Source organism: Arctopsyche grandis, chromosome 7, assembly GCF_051622035.1.
Source record: "Arctopsyche grandis isolate Sample6627 chromosome 7, ASM5162203v2, whole genome shotgun sequence".
Taxonomy (NCBI): domain Eukaryota; kingdom Metazoa; phylum Arthropoda; class Insecta; order Trichoptera; family Hydropsychidae; genus Arctopsyche; species Arctopsyche grandis.
This window is the reverse complement of record NC_135361.1, coordinates 12,818,444-12,835,729: the sequence shown is the minus strand read 5'-3', so window position 1 is coordinate 12,835,729 and position 17,286 is coordinate 12,818,444. Positions and strand designations below refer to the sequence as shown.

Below are 17,286 nucleotides of genomic sequence, written 5' to 3'. Positions count from 1 at the left end.
TCGTGCCCTTGGTCGAGAGTTCCGATCTCTTGATGTATCATGAGATAATATGTACATACATATATTAATTTTAATGTTACTAAATTAAAAACAGCAGATTTGCGTTGTGGTAAAAGGAACAATTATTTTTGCACATCAAATTATACAAATATTTGTTAATTTATATTGAATTAGAATTCATTCGATATGTATATATTTATATTTTTGAATGAATTTTGAGAATCTTTGCAAGTGCAAGTTGCAGCGAACATGTGAGAGTTTATCACCACGCCTTAGCCCGCGGCTTTGTAGTCGAGTGCATGTGCATTACTGATAAGTTGCAACGTATAAAATAAATATTTTATAACCATTAATATTTATTAGTGCGTTTTTGCGTAACGTTATAGTGTCGTAAGTTTGACGTGGAAGATTTGTTGAAGGTTTGATCGAACGCGATAACAAAAAAAAGCAATTACGAAAGATGAGTGAAATTTCAATTGTGCATAGGAAAATCGTGCATTTTCTCTCGAATTTTTACATTAGTAATGCACATGTCATAAACTAAACTTTCATTCTGGTACAGTATGGAAAATATAATATTTTTTCCTAATATGAAATAGAATATGACATTTTTGATTTTTATATACCTACTAAATACATAATTGTTTTAATATTTTTTTGATAATTTTCTAAACAACAATCTAATTTTAGTTCGGACGTACTTTAATTATAATTATTTTTATTACGATTTAATCAAATAAAATATAAAGTTGTTTGCAGCAAATGTTGTATTTTATTTTAACCGTTTCTAGTATTCGTCGTAGTTTGCTTTTACTCGTATAGAAGCCGCTACTATCATTAAAAGCTATTATTTTAATTAATTAAATTCAACTATAAAAAGATGAATGATTTTATTTGATCCTATATATGTATGTATGTGGAATTCATACATGATTAAATTTTCACAAGAATTTTTTGATTCTTTGCTTTTGACTTAGCTATAATATATTAAATGAGATCATCACTCATATATACATATATGTATATCCAACAAAACTAGGGATCCTAATCGAATTTTATTCTTTTTTTTTATATTGTATTAAACGTATATTATGTTAAATTACATACATATGTACATCGCATGATCTACTTTTACACTTACTTGCTTAAAATCAAGACTAAATATATGTATGATAATAATAAAGAATCGTCAAGACTACTATTCATTATTTCATTGTTTTATTCAAGATTTAGTAATATTCTGAAACTATTCACACTTATGTTTAAAAAAAATACATATATATTAGCCATATCTAAGCGATCAGAAATGCGGAATTATTTTACCAACTTCATAATCGATATTCGAATAATTGATTTTACAAATATTTGCGAACACTATGAAATTGTATCTGAGGATTGATGACTCGGATGGATTATTTGGGACTTTTGTAGGACTCAATTCCATGCAAGCCATCGAATTGTTTTTATTCACTTATCTTGTATGTAGGGGTGGAAATCTACACTCGGCTTATCGATAGTATAGGTCGCCAACTGTGATTTTATTATGATCTAAATCGGCCAACATTCATTGAGCAATTTGTTTGAGACAGTTATTTGTATGACAAAAAATTATTTTGCTAAGCGCAATCTTGAGATAATATCGACAAAAACCATGTAGAATGGAGTTAATAAACGATTTACATACGTTTTTGCAACAAATGCTTCACCATAAATGTCTTAATCTAAATGGTAGTCCGATATTTAATTCTATTCTGAATCTAAACTGTCTGACTTATTTCAAAGACAAATCGCTCCGACTATGGTTCTTGTTAAACAAAATTTGTAACTTACAAATCAATAGTACCTACCGTTTATTTTGATTGTATTAAACCCATAGAAAAAATTCATGCAGAATTGTCATTGTTTCATCTCTTATGAACACTTTCATTACAATACATAAGTATGTACATATATGAAAATTCCAAATTATCAGAAAATAACTAATATATATTCAAATAAGAAAAAAAATCTTCATCATTTGGATCCTGAATTTGAACGTAAGCATTGAAAAAAAAATCCACGTCTACGTCTGATCATTATCACGAATGCAGTAATCGGTGCATAATGCGATTGCGTCCCATCGCTATTACACAATTTCGATCAGAGTTCTATTTTTTTGTGACTCAAATGACGTAATTTTGACGTCAACTGAAGGTTTCGGCTACGATCACAAGTATAGCACCTTAATCAGTATGTCGGTGGGCACGTTACAGAAAACGTATCGATCGTATGATAAACCAGTTCCCGTACACCACACTGACCCATATATGTGACAAGTAAAAGTGGTCACCGCAGGCACATGCTACTGCTAGAAACTGCATACGAATTGTATTCCGCTGAAAAAATGCATTCGTTCAATTTACTTCGGATCATTTACATTTTTCGTATACGATTCATTGTTGGTATTTCACACTTTTGACGTGAAACTCCGTCTATTCTTGAGAATCTGAGGTTATTTCTTGCATAGCAACAATGCTTATATCGAAGACGTTAAATATGACTCTTTGCAACAGTTATAATTGTTTGGCGTGGTGACATACTCATAGTTAGTCCGCAATCTGGGTTGAATTTATGCAAAAAATGCATGAAATTTTGTATAAATTGTTAATTCTAATGATGTTAATTTTTTTATAATTATCAAAAACTATTTAAGATCGACCAGTGATCAAGATCTGGCATCAAATTTAAGCATATTAACAGTAGAATAATAATTAGCGAATAGTTTAAATTGTGATAACATAATAACAGACTTTGATAACGATTATTCGCTTAAAACTTTCAAGTTATAATAATTCTAATAGAATAAGGAAAAATATTTTAGTTTTATTTGTAAATCTTTAACGGAACTTCAGCATCAATTCGATACTTTCTTTTCGTTTTTTGTATCTAGCTATCACTTTTCGAAACATTTTGTTAATTCGTGAACAAAAACTGATAAATTTATTGTATTTATTTAAAAAAAAATCCACTTTTTTCCTTGCTTTATACAAATGCTAAAAATGTTAAAAAGAAAATACTTTATATTGTCTAATATACATTTTTCATCACAAAACATTCTCAACAAATATATTTTACGCTGTTGCGACATTAGCAATATGGGGTGTTTATATTATTAAAGTTTTATTTTTTAGTTCTGGTAATTTTATTTTGATTGTTCGATTTTTATATTTTAATAAATATATTTTTTTGTAATGAAATATATATTTTTTATTTAATACAGTAAAAAAATAAAGGGACGCCAGATACATTTTTATACATAGTAATATATGTATTTAGTATATTTGCCAAGGCTCTGTACGAGACAATGGTGACGATGATGAAGTAAATGAATCTTTGTAAAACAGCAACTCTTATGTTTTCCTTTTCGCTATCAATCCTACGAAATGTATCTACAATGTATAAACACAATCTTTTTTGATTTATCAAGATTAAACTTTTCCAATACATATTACTATATTACTTTGAAATATTTTGATGTAATGTAATGTATTAGATATTTCAGAAATCTGATTTTTAAAAATGGCTTGGGTTATACATATACAGAGCATTTAAACCCAAGGAATACCAAGAAAATCTATAAATTTTAGTCGAACTGTTTAGTAATGTGACCGGTTGCAATTGAACAAGCGGACTGTAAAAATATGTGGAAAATTCTCCGCAATAAATGGACACGTGGAAATGTAGTGCAGGGTTAACGCCGGTCTAGAGTAATTAACGGCTACGTACATAAATGGACATGTTGAATTTGTTCAAATAATTTTCGTATTCGATTCGAAACTGGATCAAATTTGATCCGAGCATTTTGTTAGTTTTGTTTTTGGTCATCGAAAATAATTGTCAACCTGTCCACGTTCGACGGTCAGGTCACTTTCTTTGGTCTATAATCGTCGACGTTGATGATGCGAATCACAAAATTAATATGTCAGTGCGTAAAAGAGTGAAAGTGACATTGAATTTGTCGTTTTTTATTTCATTTACATATTTTCGTGTCGAATTTGGAATACGTGGTGCTTTTTCCGGACGTTGTTGCCATTCTATTGATGATTTTCTAGCGTGTTCCAGTCGTCTTCTTCCGATCTATTGCTGGTTCCTAGTTTTTTTCTCGTTGTTTCTGCAACGTATTTATTCTCAAACTGTGTTTCGCATTAACTGTCCCGTTGTGAGTGACATGTGTCACTTTCGCGCGCGTCAATGTCACAACGCGCATCGGAAATCAAACTGTTACGCTTCTGTTCATTGTCACATGCCAATCAGTGCTAGTGCAAAAAAATGGCGCTTCAATAAACGCATTGTGGTTATGATAACATTGCATGCGATTCTATATTTTTAATTGGAATAAATGTTAATATGCGAATTTAATAATCTGTAGTTCATAGCTACAGGTAGAGCTATTGCATATCAGTTAGATAGGTCGTAGGTTCAAGTCAAATTCAAGTCCTAATACCCTGCTGTTGAGGTCTTATGATTATTAAATAAATACAGATTGACCGTCTGCTGTTAAAATTTTTCGATTTTTCTTGCTGAATTTTGTTTTTGCTGAGTTGTGACGGACCCAATAAAGGTCTGTTCATACCTATCCAGTACGACCCGTATCCTGCAGATGACATGCAAGTGCGGATAGTATTCTTTGGTACATTCTATATGGACGGGCATGAATGCGTAAATGCGCATGCGCGAATGGAGTATGAATACGTCCATATAATATACCAAAGAATACTATCCGCACTTGCATGACACCTGCAGGATACGGGTCGTGCTGGATAGGTATGAACAGACCTTAAATCGGTATCCTACCCCTCAGTTTCTCGTAAATTCGAGTTAATAGCATTTAGAATTAGTTGAATCTTATAAAATGTATTTGTCACAAATTTGCTGTGTATCAAAAAAAAATTAATTGTTCATAGATGTCTTTATTTGTATGTTTGAAAAGTTGTTAGTACGTATGTACAAAAATTAATCTAACTATGTATATGTGTCGCCTTGGGGTCATACATGTCATGGCACATGATGTACATATTTATTTATTTATTTTATACCAGGAAGGCCTTACAGGTAAATCCCAATGCGCCTTCCTGGCCAATTACAAACAATGCATAATTTTTATTACACAAGTCGCTGAATTACGAAACACTGAAAACTCGCAAATTAACGAGACATCTATGAATTGTACATACATTTTATTGTGCATTAATCATACTCAAATAGTGGTGACATAGTTGGTAGGAAGGTTTTTAGCTAATTTTAATCGGGAACCGTTTCAACAATGAAATTAGAGAAATTGGCAAACTCTGATAGGAAACGATTGACCTGGAGTCACAAATATCCAGGTCTATCCAGCAGCACTACAGATATACTCAGAATTTTTTTTTCCAATCGAGGTCAGGATCGAACTCGGCGCCTCTCGGTGTTACGCAGAAGCTTAACGATCGAGCTATGCTGCTGGCTATGTATGTATTTATTTACAAATAAAATATGTATTTATTTATGTACAAATAAAATAATCTGACGCTTTGTACATATTTGAATCATGTGTATATATCAAAAGTTTCTAATAATCGTATGTAAATACATATGTATGTATAATTAGAGTGCGATTTTTAACTTAATTAAAACAATTTATTGAATACATATCTACAAATGTACATATGTATCTACAGATTAGGTAGACAGATTTGTATTACATATACATATTTATTTATTTTATTCATATACATATATGCCAGGAAAGCCTAATTGGTAAACCTCAATACGCTTTCCCATAGACACAGAGTGGGTAGCATTTTATAATATCAGCAAATTCGAGATGCTTATAGAATCGAATTTGCGAGATAAATAAGATATTTTTTATGTATGTATATATAGATTAATTATACGTAAAATAAACAAAAAAAGATGTACTTGTATACATATATTCTATTTATTTATTTATTATTATATATGTGTATTAATCATTTTATTAACTATTACATTTAAATGGCGAAACACAATAATGCTGCTGTGTCACTCAAATCAACCAGTCAATCAATATATTATTAAGAAAACAGTTAAGTGTTTAATAAATAGACAGCTCTAAATGTTGCATAGTATCCTTTCTTTACGAACCGAGTGTTAATCTTTACGATTTGTCGATAGTAGAAATTGCTCGTAGTATCGTTTTAATACACCAAATCGAGAAATAAATTGTCCAACTTTAATTGGTTCCATTGATGTATTTCAGAAAATTTTAGTTTAGTAGGAAAATTTAATTTTGATATCATATTGAAAAAAAACTAGAATGAAATTAAAATAAAAAGAAAACTCTTGACCATAATATGTAAAGCTAAACGTCTAGTGCACTATTTATTACTGAATGGAAATTCTGAAGTAATGTGGATTTCATTAGCCTTGTAAGAATTGATTTATTTATTCAAAATCATCAACATTACCAGTATAATTTCTTTTTTTTTCTTATTTTTTTTTGAACGACATCGGTTGTATTCATTTGCGAAAGTTGTTATGAACTATAAACTACTTTCGTCGCGTGGATTTGTATTCATGGCTCATCTTTGATTAATCAACACCCCATTTCCTTTGTCGCCGGTGATCCTTATGTTGTAATCGTTCGTAATTTCACTATAAAAGAGTAACGTGCTACTGTTACACTTCATACTACCTCCTGTGCTTTCACAGTCAACTCCTCTTCACTTCTACAACCAAACGTAACCAAAATGTCTTTCAAGGTAAGTCAACCAAAATTACATACATATATTACCTACGCATTGCATTTCGATCTTATTGATTCTAATACACAATTTGAACTTTAGGTAACAGCCGCTTTTTTGATTCTGGCTCTGTTCAACTTCATCGATTGTGGAGTGGTACCAGTAGCTCATGGCGTCTTGGCTCCAGCTGCTGCCGTTCCTGTAGCAGTTAACACCCTCCACGATCCATTCCCCCAGTATGCTTTCGCTTACAACGTTCACGATAGCTTGACTGGGGATCAAAAGAGCCACGAAGAATCAAGAAACGGTGGTGTTGTGAAGGGATCTTACAGCCTCGTAGAACCAGACGGTTCTCTCCGCACTGTCATCTACGCTGCCGATCCCATCAACGGGTTCAACGCAATAGTCCAGAAGTCTCCTCTGGTCCACGCCAAGGCTGTGGTTCCAGCGGCAGTTCATGCCGTCCCTGCACCAGTTCATGCCCTTCCTGCACCACTACCAGCTTTCCCTGTAGCGGGAGCAGCTTTTCCAGCAGGATTGAGAGTATTCGGATGAACTGAGACTTGTTGAATGACTAGATAAGACGCGCCCTTCGCAATACGTACCTTAAAAGACTTGAATTAGTTGTAGTAATTTTGCCTAAGTTTCAACTATCTTTTGTTTCCTATGATTTTTATACGCTTTTACGACGAACGCTCAAACTTTCTTATTTATCCGGTCGCTTTTCTGCTTCATTAAAATTTGACAATATTGACTTCTAGCAACAATTTTAATTTCGATTTTTCTCTAATTTAATAGTATCTATTACTATTTATTATTATATTAACGACAACTGCCTTAAACAAATTTTAAATTAACTTCTCTCACTCTCTATTTTTTAATGTGATACGTTTACTATACTATTATGAATATGTTGATACTATGTGTGTATATAGATTTTGAATATTGTATTGATGTGTGATTTTTAAGAAATAAATAAGATTTTTTTACCTGTATCTATCTATTTTATTTTGGCTCGTATTCAAGCTCCGAGATACAAAATAATTTTATATCCTATTTATTTAAAAATATCTCACATTATTTAGTATTATTTTTTACCGGGTTCGATCCCATCGGTTGACTTCGATTGAAAAAAAATTATTAACCAAGGATTATCTGCAGTGCTGCTGGTCAGAATTTTGTGACTCCAAGTGGATCGTTTCCTATCAGAATTTGCAATTTTATCTGATTTAATTGTTGAAACGGTTCCTCATAGAATCGGCAAAAACCATCACACCCACTATGTCACCACTCATAAATTCGATTCATCGGCTATGCCGCTCTTCCTTAAGTATAAATAAATATCCAAAACATTATAACTGAAGTAAGGTGAGATTCCATCAATCCAGTTTTTTATCCAATTTTATTTATTTTTAACATTTAAGTCTTAAAAATAAGAATAAAAATTTATTCTACATATGTATGTATGAGCCGTTATATTTTAAAGTGGCGTAAATCCACTTAATTTCGAGAAATATTTCGCAAAACATTACATATAATGTTTTGCTTAATACGTTTATTCTGCCTTTCCGAGATTCTGGACTTATCGAATTAAAAGAAGTGATTGTGAATTAAGTCAAACAGTTTGTGAATTATGTAAACATTAATAGTGTTTTTTGGTCTGAAAATTTGATCTTTCAAATATAACAGTTCATATATGAAATGTACCACACTTTTATGATATGTACATATCATATTCAATTCAATACAATGGTCCCCTTTGTGTTTGACACTGATTTTTCTCGTCTTTCTGCGAACTCCAATTCAGTATTGTACCTATAAATGTCGTACCCATTCGACACTGGCGCGATTGGGTGAAGTAATTGGCAATTGCATTAAAAATCGCACTGCTCTCATTAGACCTTGGTATGGTTCTCTCGCTTTGGTCCTTATATTGCTCAACATCCGCAAGTGGGTCGATATGCTCCACACACTGCCATCACACAGAAAGCATAAGCATTTGTACTATTAAGTACTTATAAATTAAATGGTAATGATAGGTACGTAGGTACTAGTTTGGCCCACGGCTGCTATGGAACTCATAGAATTTCGTCAACAAACTGCGCATTAGTACGTATCAAATGCAAATTTCTTTTCGATTCCCAACTATTGTACATATGTACATTACGTTTTAAAATATTTTTATTGCACTTGTAAAATATAATTACGCTCGATTTTTCTTACTTGGACTATAAATAGGCATGCAATAAGTATATACCGGTATCGTTAGCGATCGAGGCAATTAACGGTTGGTTTTTTTTTTGCCTCGATCTTACACAGTCGTAACGCCCTTTTGGATTTTGACTATTCTAGATTAAATTGACGCTGCGAGTGTGTGTGCTAATACTTGCATCGGTGTCGGTATGGACTTTTTTGTCGTTGATCTGTTGGGTTTATAAGACCGCGGAGGAGCAGAGAGGCATCAGAAGTGTTCGGATTCCGAGAAGTGCAGCTCTTCTGCAACCGACGCTATGATCTCCCAGGTTAATAAAACGCTCAATACGTATCCTTATATAATTATTTTGAATATTTTTCTAATCCTTTGCTTTTTCTTAGGTTACTTTTTTGGTTGTTTTGGTCGCGGCGTCCCAAGCCGCTCCAGGTATCTACGACTCTTACCATGCTCCGGTAAGCTACAGCGTAGCAGCACCCATTGCCAAAATTGCTGCGCCTATATACGCTCCTCAGGTCGTGCATGCAGCTCCAGTTCTTCAGAAGACCATCTCGTATCAAGCTCCTCAATTGGTCCACGCCGCTCCTCAATACGTCCAAGCCGCTCCTCAAGTTGTCCACGCAGCTCCCCAATACGTCCAAGCCACTCCTCAAGTTGTCCACGCAGCTCCCCAATACGTCCAGGCCGCTCCTCAAGTTGTCCACGCCGCTCCCCAATACGTCCAAGCTGCTCCACAATACATCCACTCAGCTCCCGTCATCCAGAAGCAGTTGATTGCCAAAATAGCCGAACCCGAGCCGATCGATCCTAATCCTAAATACAGCTTCGCTTACGGCGTGACGGATCCTCATACTGGAGATTCCAAAAATGCAGAAGAGCACTTGGAAGATGGAGTAGTCCATGGTAGCTACAGTCTCGTAGAACCCGACGGTCACGTACGCAAAGTCACCTACACTGCTGATCACGTCAATGGATTCAACGCTGTCGTAGAGAGGACAGGTGAAGCTAAAGTCGTAGCTGCTGCTCCCGTTGCCAAAGTATACGCTGCTGCTCCAGTTGCCAAAATCCTCGCTCCAACAGCCTTCGGTGGTCATTCTTGGTGAATCCACACAACTGCAAGCTTTCCCTCGATGATTTGATTCGGCCTCTAGTTCTATGACGATTTACATAACATACCAAAAATTATAGGCTAGTAAAAACGACCATTCGCCAAAAAATCTTTCTATACTTCATCTTCATTTTTTCTCGTATGCATCTTCATTTTTTCCCGCTCTTTTTTTCAACTCTACTTTCGAATCAAATCATTACGATGTAACATTGCCGCCATTGTATCTATAGTACGATTTTTTTTATAGAAGCTTTAACTATGTGAAACTGTATCTCAATGTAATTTATTTAGATAGTCATAAGATTAATTTATTATTGTATATTATTTGTGTAATATATTCATCAAATGCAATAAAGCAAAATGTGAATAGAAAATCAAGTCAATGCCTTTTTAATATATTTATATACATACATTGTATCATTATATATTTCAATTATGCGTGATATATGTATTATTGTTCTAATTCTGATGCATTTAAAAAATGTAACATGCATCGAATCTCAATAAGAACGGTCCAGTTTTTGAGTGCATTCACCGGTGCATTCGTCGGTCAATAATTCACCGCGAGCTTTTGCAGCAGAAGTGCATTTCGCAAAATGCGCCGGTTCGATTATACCTCGGGCGAAGCTTATATGGAAAATGTATGTCAAACGTGCAATTTTTCAATCGAATTTATCACGATATGTTACAACTATACGAATAATATTTTATAATGAATTTTAATGCCGCTGGACCAAACATATGTACGTATGTATGTAGTTCTGGGCGTTCAGATTGGTATAGAACTGAGAGTTAAACTCAGATGTAGATCGTTTGGGCTAGACATGCCTGCTTGGAATGAAAACTGTTACTGTTAATTACTTGTATATGAAAATTGTGTAATTAAGAAGACTTCGATTACATGTGCTAGAATGAGTACAATTTTCCATATGATTGTCGTCTATGATTGGACATGGCCTTGTGTGTTATGTATATTGACATAAAGTTTTAATTTCTTTTCTTTAAACAGGCTATTAATTCTCAAGATATAGTTGTAAGATTATATTCAGGTTTACTCGGTGATGGCCAGGAGCATTTATTTCTGGGAAAATTCATCATCATGTCGGGAATTTTCTCTTAATTTATGTATTCTCGCGATCGACCGGTTCACTCGTGACAATGCTCGTGAATGGCATGGCATATCTCTTTCATGGTCTGATGCTTTGAATGTTATTATTGAGACGTACAAATTACATATGAGGTTTTCGTCGTTCGATTCGGCTTTTATATACTCGTACACACTTACATATGTAAGTACATATGTGCATATGTATGTTTGGATCGATTTGACGTAACTTTCGATGGTCGGAAACAATTAGGCGATTTTCACACAGTGTGCGTTCGAATTCAATTTATTACTACTACCATAATTAGAACGCGTTATATTTGCGTAATAATGTGTACGTGTCCTGTGCTCTGACATGGTGTACTTTCTCGATAGTTCGTGTTCTATCAAAAGTACGCTCCTTGTATATGTATTTCTGATTAACAAATTTCAATAGTTTATAAGTGTGTATGTACTATTTGATATTTTTAAAATATTATTTACATTATGTATAGATAATTCTACAATAAGAATCCTATCTGCCTAATTGATTTTTTGATTTCATTCATCTTTTCCGTACAGTTTGTGCCAAAAAGTGAAGTTTTAGAAACCTATAGGCAGATCTCTTCAGACCACTTCATATGCACAAATTTACTATTCAGACATGTCCAAGTTCACTGCTTGAGAGGTTTGTCTTCGCAATTAGTTGGATAATTTATCTCGTAGCGAAAAACTTAATAGTTAAGCTTTAAATGTGCTTAAGTCAAAACCAGCAGCATGGACTAGTGGCTAGCATGTTATACTTTCGATCAGAGTGGTCACGGTCGATTCCCACTAGTAGCTGCTGGCCAGACTTTGGTTTGTGGCTCTAGGTTGATCGTTTCCTATCAGAGTTTGCTAATGTTTCTGATTTTCATTGAAACAGTTCCTGTAAAATCGACATCTCCTTTTCTATCTTTTTTTGCAAATGTCAAGTTATTCAGCGTCTTGGGGTTCGCCGATTTCTATAATAAAATGCTGCAAAATTTTCTCCATAGATGTCTCTGTGGATGATTTTTGTATGAATTCGCATTGTATAAATGCTTGTATTGATTGTAGTGATCGTATTGTATCTGTATTAGTACAGTCGTGGCTTAGGAGCGATCTTAAAATGCGAGTGTACACGTTCGATTGAAATAAAAATAAAATGTAAGCTTTGTCAATATTAATACACATGAATGTACATATGTATATATTTACATAGTGGTAAGACGTGAGAGGTGAGTATCTTCATGTCATTGTTAATTCGTGCGATCTTATTATTTTGACAAGTTTCTTCTACTTTCCTCAAACATGGGAATCACCGTTATCGATTACTGTCAAATATACATAGATCAATCTATAGATAAAATTCCATCGAAAATACTCACGAGATCAGGTTTGCGACAGGACGCGATGGTTCATATTTGGCCTACCAGTCATTTTTTTTCACGTGCAAAACTATTTATAAAAAACCCTTTCTGTGTGTTTTTACCTTAATTATGCCTCGTATTTTTTCATATTTGGGTTCACAAGACTGTGATTTTTTTTGCTTAATTATGTAGCTCGTGAAGTCGTAGCAATAAATTGACTAATAGTATATAGCATATATTTCAAGGATTAAATACACAAATTAAAAAATAGATCAGACACTTTTGCTACATTATTCGGAAGACCTTTTTGCAAAACTCATTTTGTCGACATTTTTTTTGTTAATGGTAAGAACACACTCAAAAGTTCGGCACGGAACGCCTAGCTGTGAGAGGTGTATCTCCATATCATTGTCAATTCATGCGATCTTACTTTTTCGACAAGTTTCTCTTACATTTCTTCAAAAACAGGAATCACTGTAATCGATCACTATCATACAAAGATAAAATATTACCGAAAACACTCCAGAGGGTGAGTTTTGAGAAGGATCGCGATGGTATAGACTAGGCGTACGTGCAAAACTATCTAAAATGAAAACACTTGACGCGTACCGTTCTGTGTGTCTGCACCTTAACTGTAATCGGTTTTTTTTTTTAGTAAAAAATACATTCGATAGAAGATTTTTCTTAACCAAAGTTGGGCGATTTATCGAATATCGCTCCATCTGTGGAATCTTTGGTCTTAAAATACCATCATCAATCCACAGGGGCACCTTATGGGCATTTTGTGTACTTCTTTTCATAGCAAAAAGATACAGAAGTACATACTGTGCGTATTTAGGACTATTCGAATGTCCTTAATGCGTATGAATGTTGCGCAATTATGATTCGCAAGGTCCACACGTGTCGTGGTGTAATTTATTTTCGCAGTAATCCTCCAGAGTTGAGTCACTTTCGTATTGACCATCGACAAAAAGAATATGATTATACGCGGTGAGTGTCTTTCGCGGCATAACAATATGGACAAGTGGCCTACTTGCACATAATGCCATCGTTGATTTTCTCCGCACATTTCCCAACATACTCCTGCTCGGTGCCAACTTCTGTTCAATTTTGCAACGTCCATTTTTATTTCAATTTTAGATCCACACCATTTAACAGACCTGTCTGTTAGCTATCGGTCTGTGATCTTTTATACATATAAATGTATTTAAATTTATGAGAAACAAATTTTCCTTTTATCTTTACTTATTTTCAATGCTATCAAATCTATTGGAGTTCCTGAAAGACCTTCTACCTAATGTCCAACTATATTTATATGTAGTTGCGTAGCAAATAGTTCTCATTGCACTTCATAAACGTTTGGTCTATGAATATATGCTATGATAATCAAATGCAGAAACATTATACTTACATATGTAGTCTAATGTCTTGTCAGTCTAATGAATGCTGCCCAACGCCGATCGGCGTTTTGCCAACAAGTTCACGAGCCTGATCCGAACAAGGACGATACGAAAAAGTGTTCTTCTAAGTTGTTAGACGGTGTACTGGCACTTTTAGGTAAAGATATTATGATAAACATTTTGCTTAACCCTTTGAATGCTGGCCGATCGGCGTTTTTCCAAAAAGTCCACGAGCCTGAAATAGGCCGATAAGCGTTGTTTTTTGAGTATGTAAAAAATAAACAAGAATACTACCCGCTAAGCCTAACCAGGTAGCATTGAAAAAATGCATTGAACATGGGTCGTGTAATCCGTGTCAATGTTTATAAAGACTGGTTTACACCGAAATTTCTGAATTTATAACCATAGTAGAATTACCCGATGGAAATCCCTAACTGCTGAGTATTTTAGATTGTGGTTTGGCCTTTGAAGAAGATGGAACTAGTTTTGGAAAGATACATTCATTAATATACTTCTTTTATTTATTTTATATTGTTGCAAGATATATTAGGGAGTCTAAACACACCTTTACAAAACTCGAAATCCTCGGCGGTAGTTATCTAGGGTTTGTTTGGATTAGCTACAATTTTTATACCTCCTTTCTATTGGATTTCTAAATAATTCTATTTGGAAATGTTGGCGAAATTTTCGGCGTGGCGTGCTTTCAACAGAAAATACGTCAGCACTCAAAGGGTTAGAGATCTGTCATAGAAAGTAGATCTAAACTAAACTAAAATCATATCTAGCACTTATTTTTGGTGGATACTCATCGTAATACATTCAAACCCTGTAATATACCCATTATTCATTCTTCCATCGTTTATCAAGGATATGTGTTCGCTAATTTAAACACACCGCAACACCGATTTACCATTCTCGATTGCACCACTGCCACCGCAAATTAACATTTGCACTGTATTGTCGTTTAAAATTCCGTGGAAATTGTAAGAAATTCATTCCGATTCCACGCAGAGTCGAATTTCTGTCGCAATGTGCACCAACCGCACTACAACAGAAAAAAAACACACACACAAAATATGCAGAGATGGCTTACATTCAGCTGCCGTAATTGATGGGTCAGCCCGAGGAGGGGCAGTCTTCGTGCACGTCACGAGGATCCCAATTTCGTCAGTGACAATTGTGTATATATAGCTGGTGACATCTTTGACTGTTATCATCAGTCGTTTGTGAACTCCTGTTCTAAATACCCACCCGACATCATGAACTCCTTCACTGTAAGTTTGCTGTGGATCTGTGACATTTCACTTGAACAGTTTTTTTAAGCATAAAGTCAGAGTCTAGAATCATTCAATAAGCAAAAATAGGTGAATAGAATAACAATGTTGTATTAATATTGCTAGTAAAATGAAATCAATCAATTTTTGGATTATTTGATAGTTTTAATGCTGGTGAAAAAGATTAAGATAATTAGTACTTAATCGAGAAATAAATCGTCCAATGAAATTGAATTGAAATGCAATTTAATTAAAATTATACATATGTATATTATTAACTGTGATTTATTAGTTCAATAATTCCACAAGGTCTTGACCGTAATATAATTTTTTCATTATTTTGAATCTTTAAAAAACATGAAATCTGTACTTTTTGCTCATACAATTTTATCACATGTGAATAAAATCTATGAGCAATTTTGCAATTAATTAAGAAGGCAAAACTCCTGTTTCCTTATAATGCTACCAAATAGTCAACGGTCGGATTAAATTATCAATCTCTGCTTTAAATCTTTCGAATTAAAACACTTAAACCATCTCAGAAGATAATCTTTTTCATTTCTTACCATCCCTAGCTCATTTTTTTTAGCTTTGTTGATAAATATTTCAATTCTTTTAATGTTCGAATGTCACCGTTGCTCATTGTAGGCAAAAAATTGTATATTAATTTGAAAACTGTTCAAGTTCAATACCAATATAAAGTTTTTTATCAATTTGTCTAAACTTTGTGTGGATAATCCAGGTTGGATTTTTGGTGGTGTGCGCCGCCGCTTTGGTCCATGGAGGTCTTGTGGCTCCTCTTGGAGGATACGTCGCCGCTCCCTTGACTGCTGCTCGACTTGTCGCTCCTGCACCTTTGGCTGCTGCTGTAGTGGGAGAATTCGACGATGCCTATCCTCAATATCAATTCGCCTACAGTGTTGAAGACAGTTTGACCGGTGACTCCAAAGCCCAAGAAGAAGCTCGCGAAGGAGACGTCGTTCGTGGATCTTACAGTTTGATCGAACCCGATGGTGTCAGAAGGACCGTCAACTACTATGCTGATCCAATCAATGGTTTCAACGCGGTAGTATCTAGGGACGCTCCCTTCCTAGCTGCTCCAGCTCCAGTGGTTCCCGCTAAAATTCTCGCCGTCTAAATAAATTATTTTTTCCCAAACAACAAGAGTAAAATTTGACCATCTCTTACTATTATAAATATTTTTAAAATCGTTGTGAAGTCGTCGATCTCATATGTGTATTACAACTTCGATTTAAATCTGCGTTGGACTTCTTCTTTATTCGATTTGGACATTTTTACTCCGTTGTGCAATATTTCTTACTCGTGTACCTTTATGTAGTTTTTATTTTGTAAACGTTTCCATTTTAAATTTTTGTTTTGTTATTCGGTATCTTGTTATTTTTTTTATATTGTGCTTTTTTAATAAAATTTTCTAAAAAAAAATGCTTTTATAATTTATTTTTTATTTGGATTTTTATTTTCTACATACATACATACATAAATACAATGTAGAATATTTTAATTTTATATAACTATAAGAATTATTCATAGTATATTTTAACCAAACAAACATAGTCTATTTTTTAAATATCAGGTTTGCTCCTAAATGAAAACATAGATATTATATACATCAGTGGCGTGCGCTGAAATTTTCTCTCTTTTTGTCGTACAGCCTTACTTAATGTGCACGAACGGGATACAAAAGGAACAGCCTGTTCCTCTTGTATCCTGCTCGTGCACACTAAGTAAGGCTGTACGACAAAAAGAGAGAGAATTTCAGCGCACGCCACTGATATACATATATTGGTATGTTAAATTGAAATCAACTTCTATACATCCTATACTCATAATTCTCATTGTAGATGTTATAAAATCTCATAAAACGCCATTTGATTAAGACATGTGATCGAAAATCATCTGGAGACTCGTCTGATTTAAGGTATACTTCTTAAACTGACAGCTCTAGTAGTATGACTATTATCACACATGTCACAATCATCTAGTAATTTGAGTCTAGGTTTTAATGTGGCTTTTAAAAATCATAATACTTCTGTCCCGATAACTTTAATAGATTTCA

At 34.0% G+C, this 17,286-nt stretch overlaps 3 protein-coding genes across 3 annotated transcripts in view; all 3 read left to right on the top strand.

Annotated features, from left to right (window-relative positions):
* Positions 1-17,286, top strand: part of LOC143914307 (neurobeachin-like protein 1) — a 54,736-nt gene that overhangs the window by 32,508 nt on the left and 4,942 nt on the right. The gene's annotated exons all lie outside the window — the stretch shown is intronic.
* LOC143914702 (uncharacterized) lies at positions 9,251-10,055 on the top strand. Its single transcript, XM_077435002.1, has 2 exons — positions 9,251-9,262; positions 9,336-10,055. The coding sequence occupies exons 1-2, from the start codon at positions 9,251-9,253 to the stop codon at positions 10,053-10,055; spliced, it is 732 nt and encodes a 243-aa protein (XP_077291128.1).
* Positions 14,943-16,643, top strand: LOC143914308 (larval cuticle protein A2B-like). Its single transcript, XM_077434484.1, has 2 exons — positions 14,943-15,209; positions 15,952-16,643. Exons 1-2 carry the CDS (start codon positions 15,195-15,197, stop codon positions 16,345-16,347), a joined length of 411 nt encoding a protein of 136 aa, XP_077290610.1. The 5' UTR covers positions 14,943-15,194; the 3' UTR covers positions 16,348-16,643.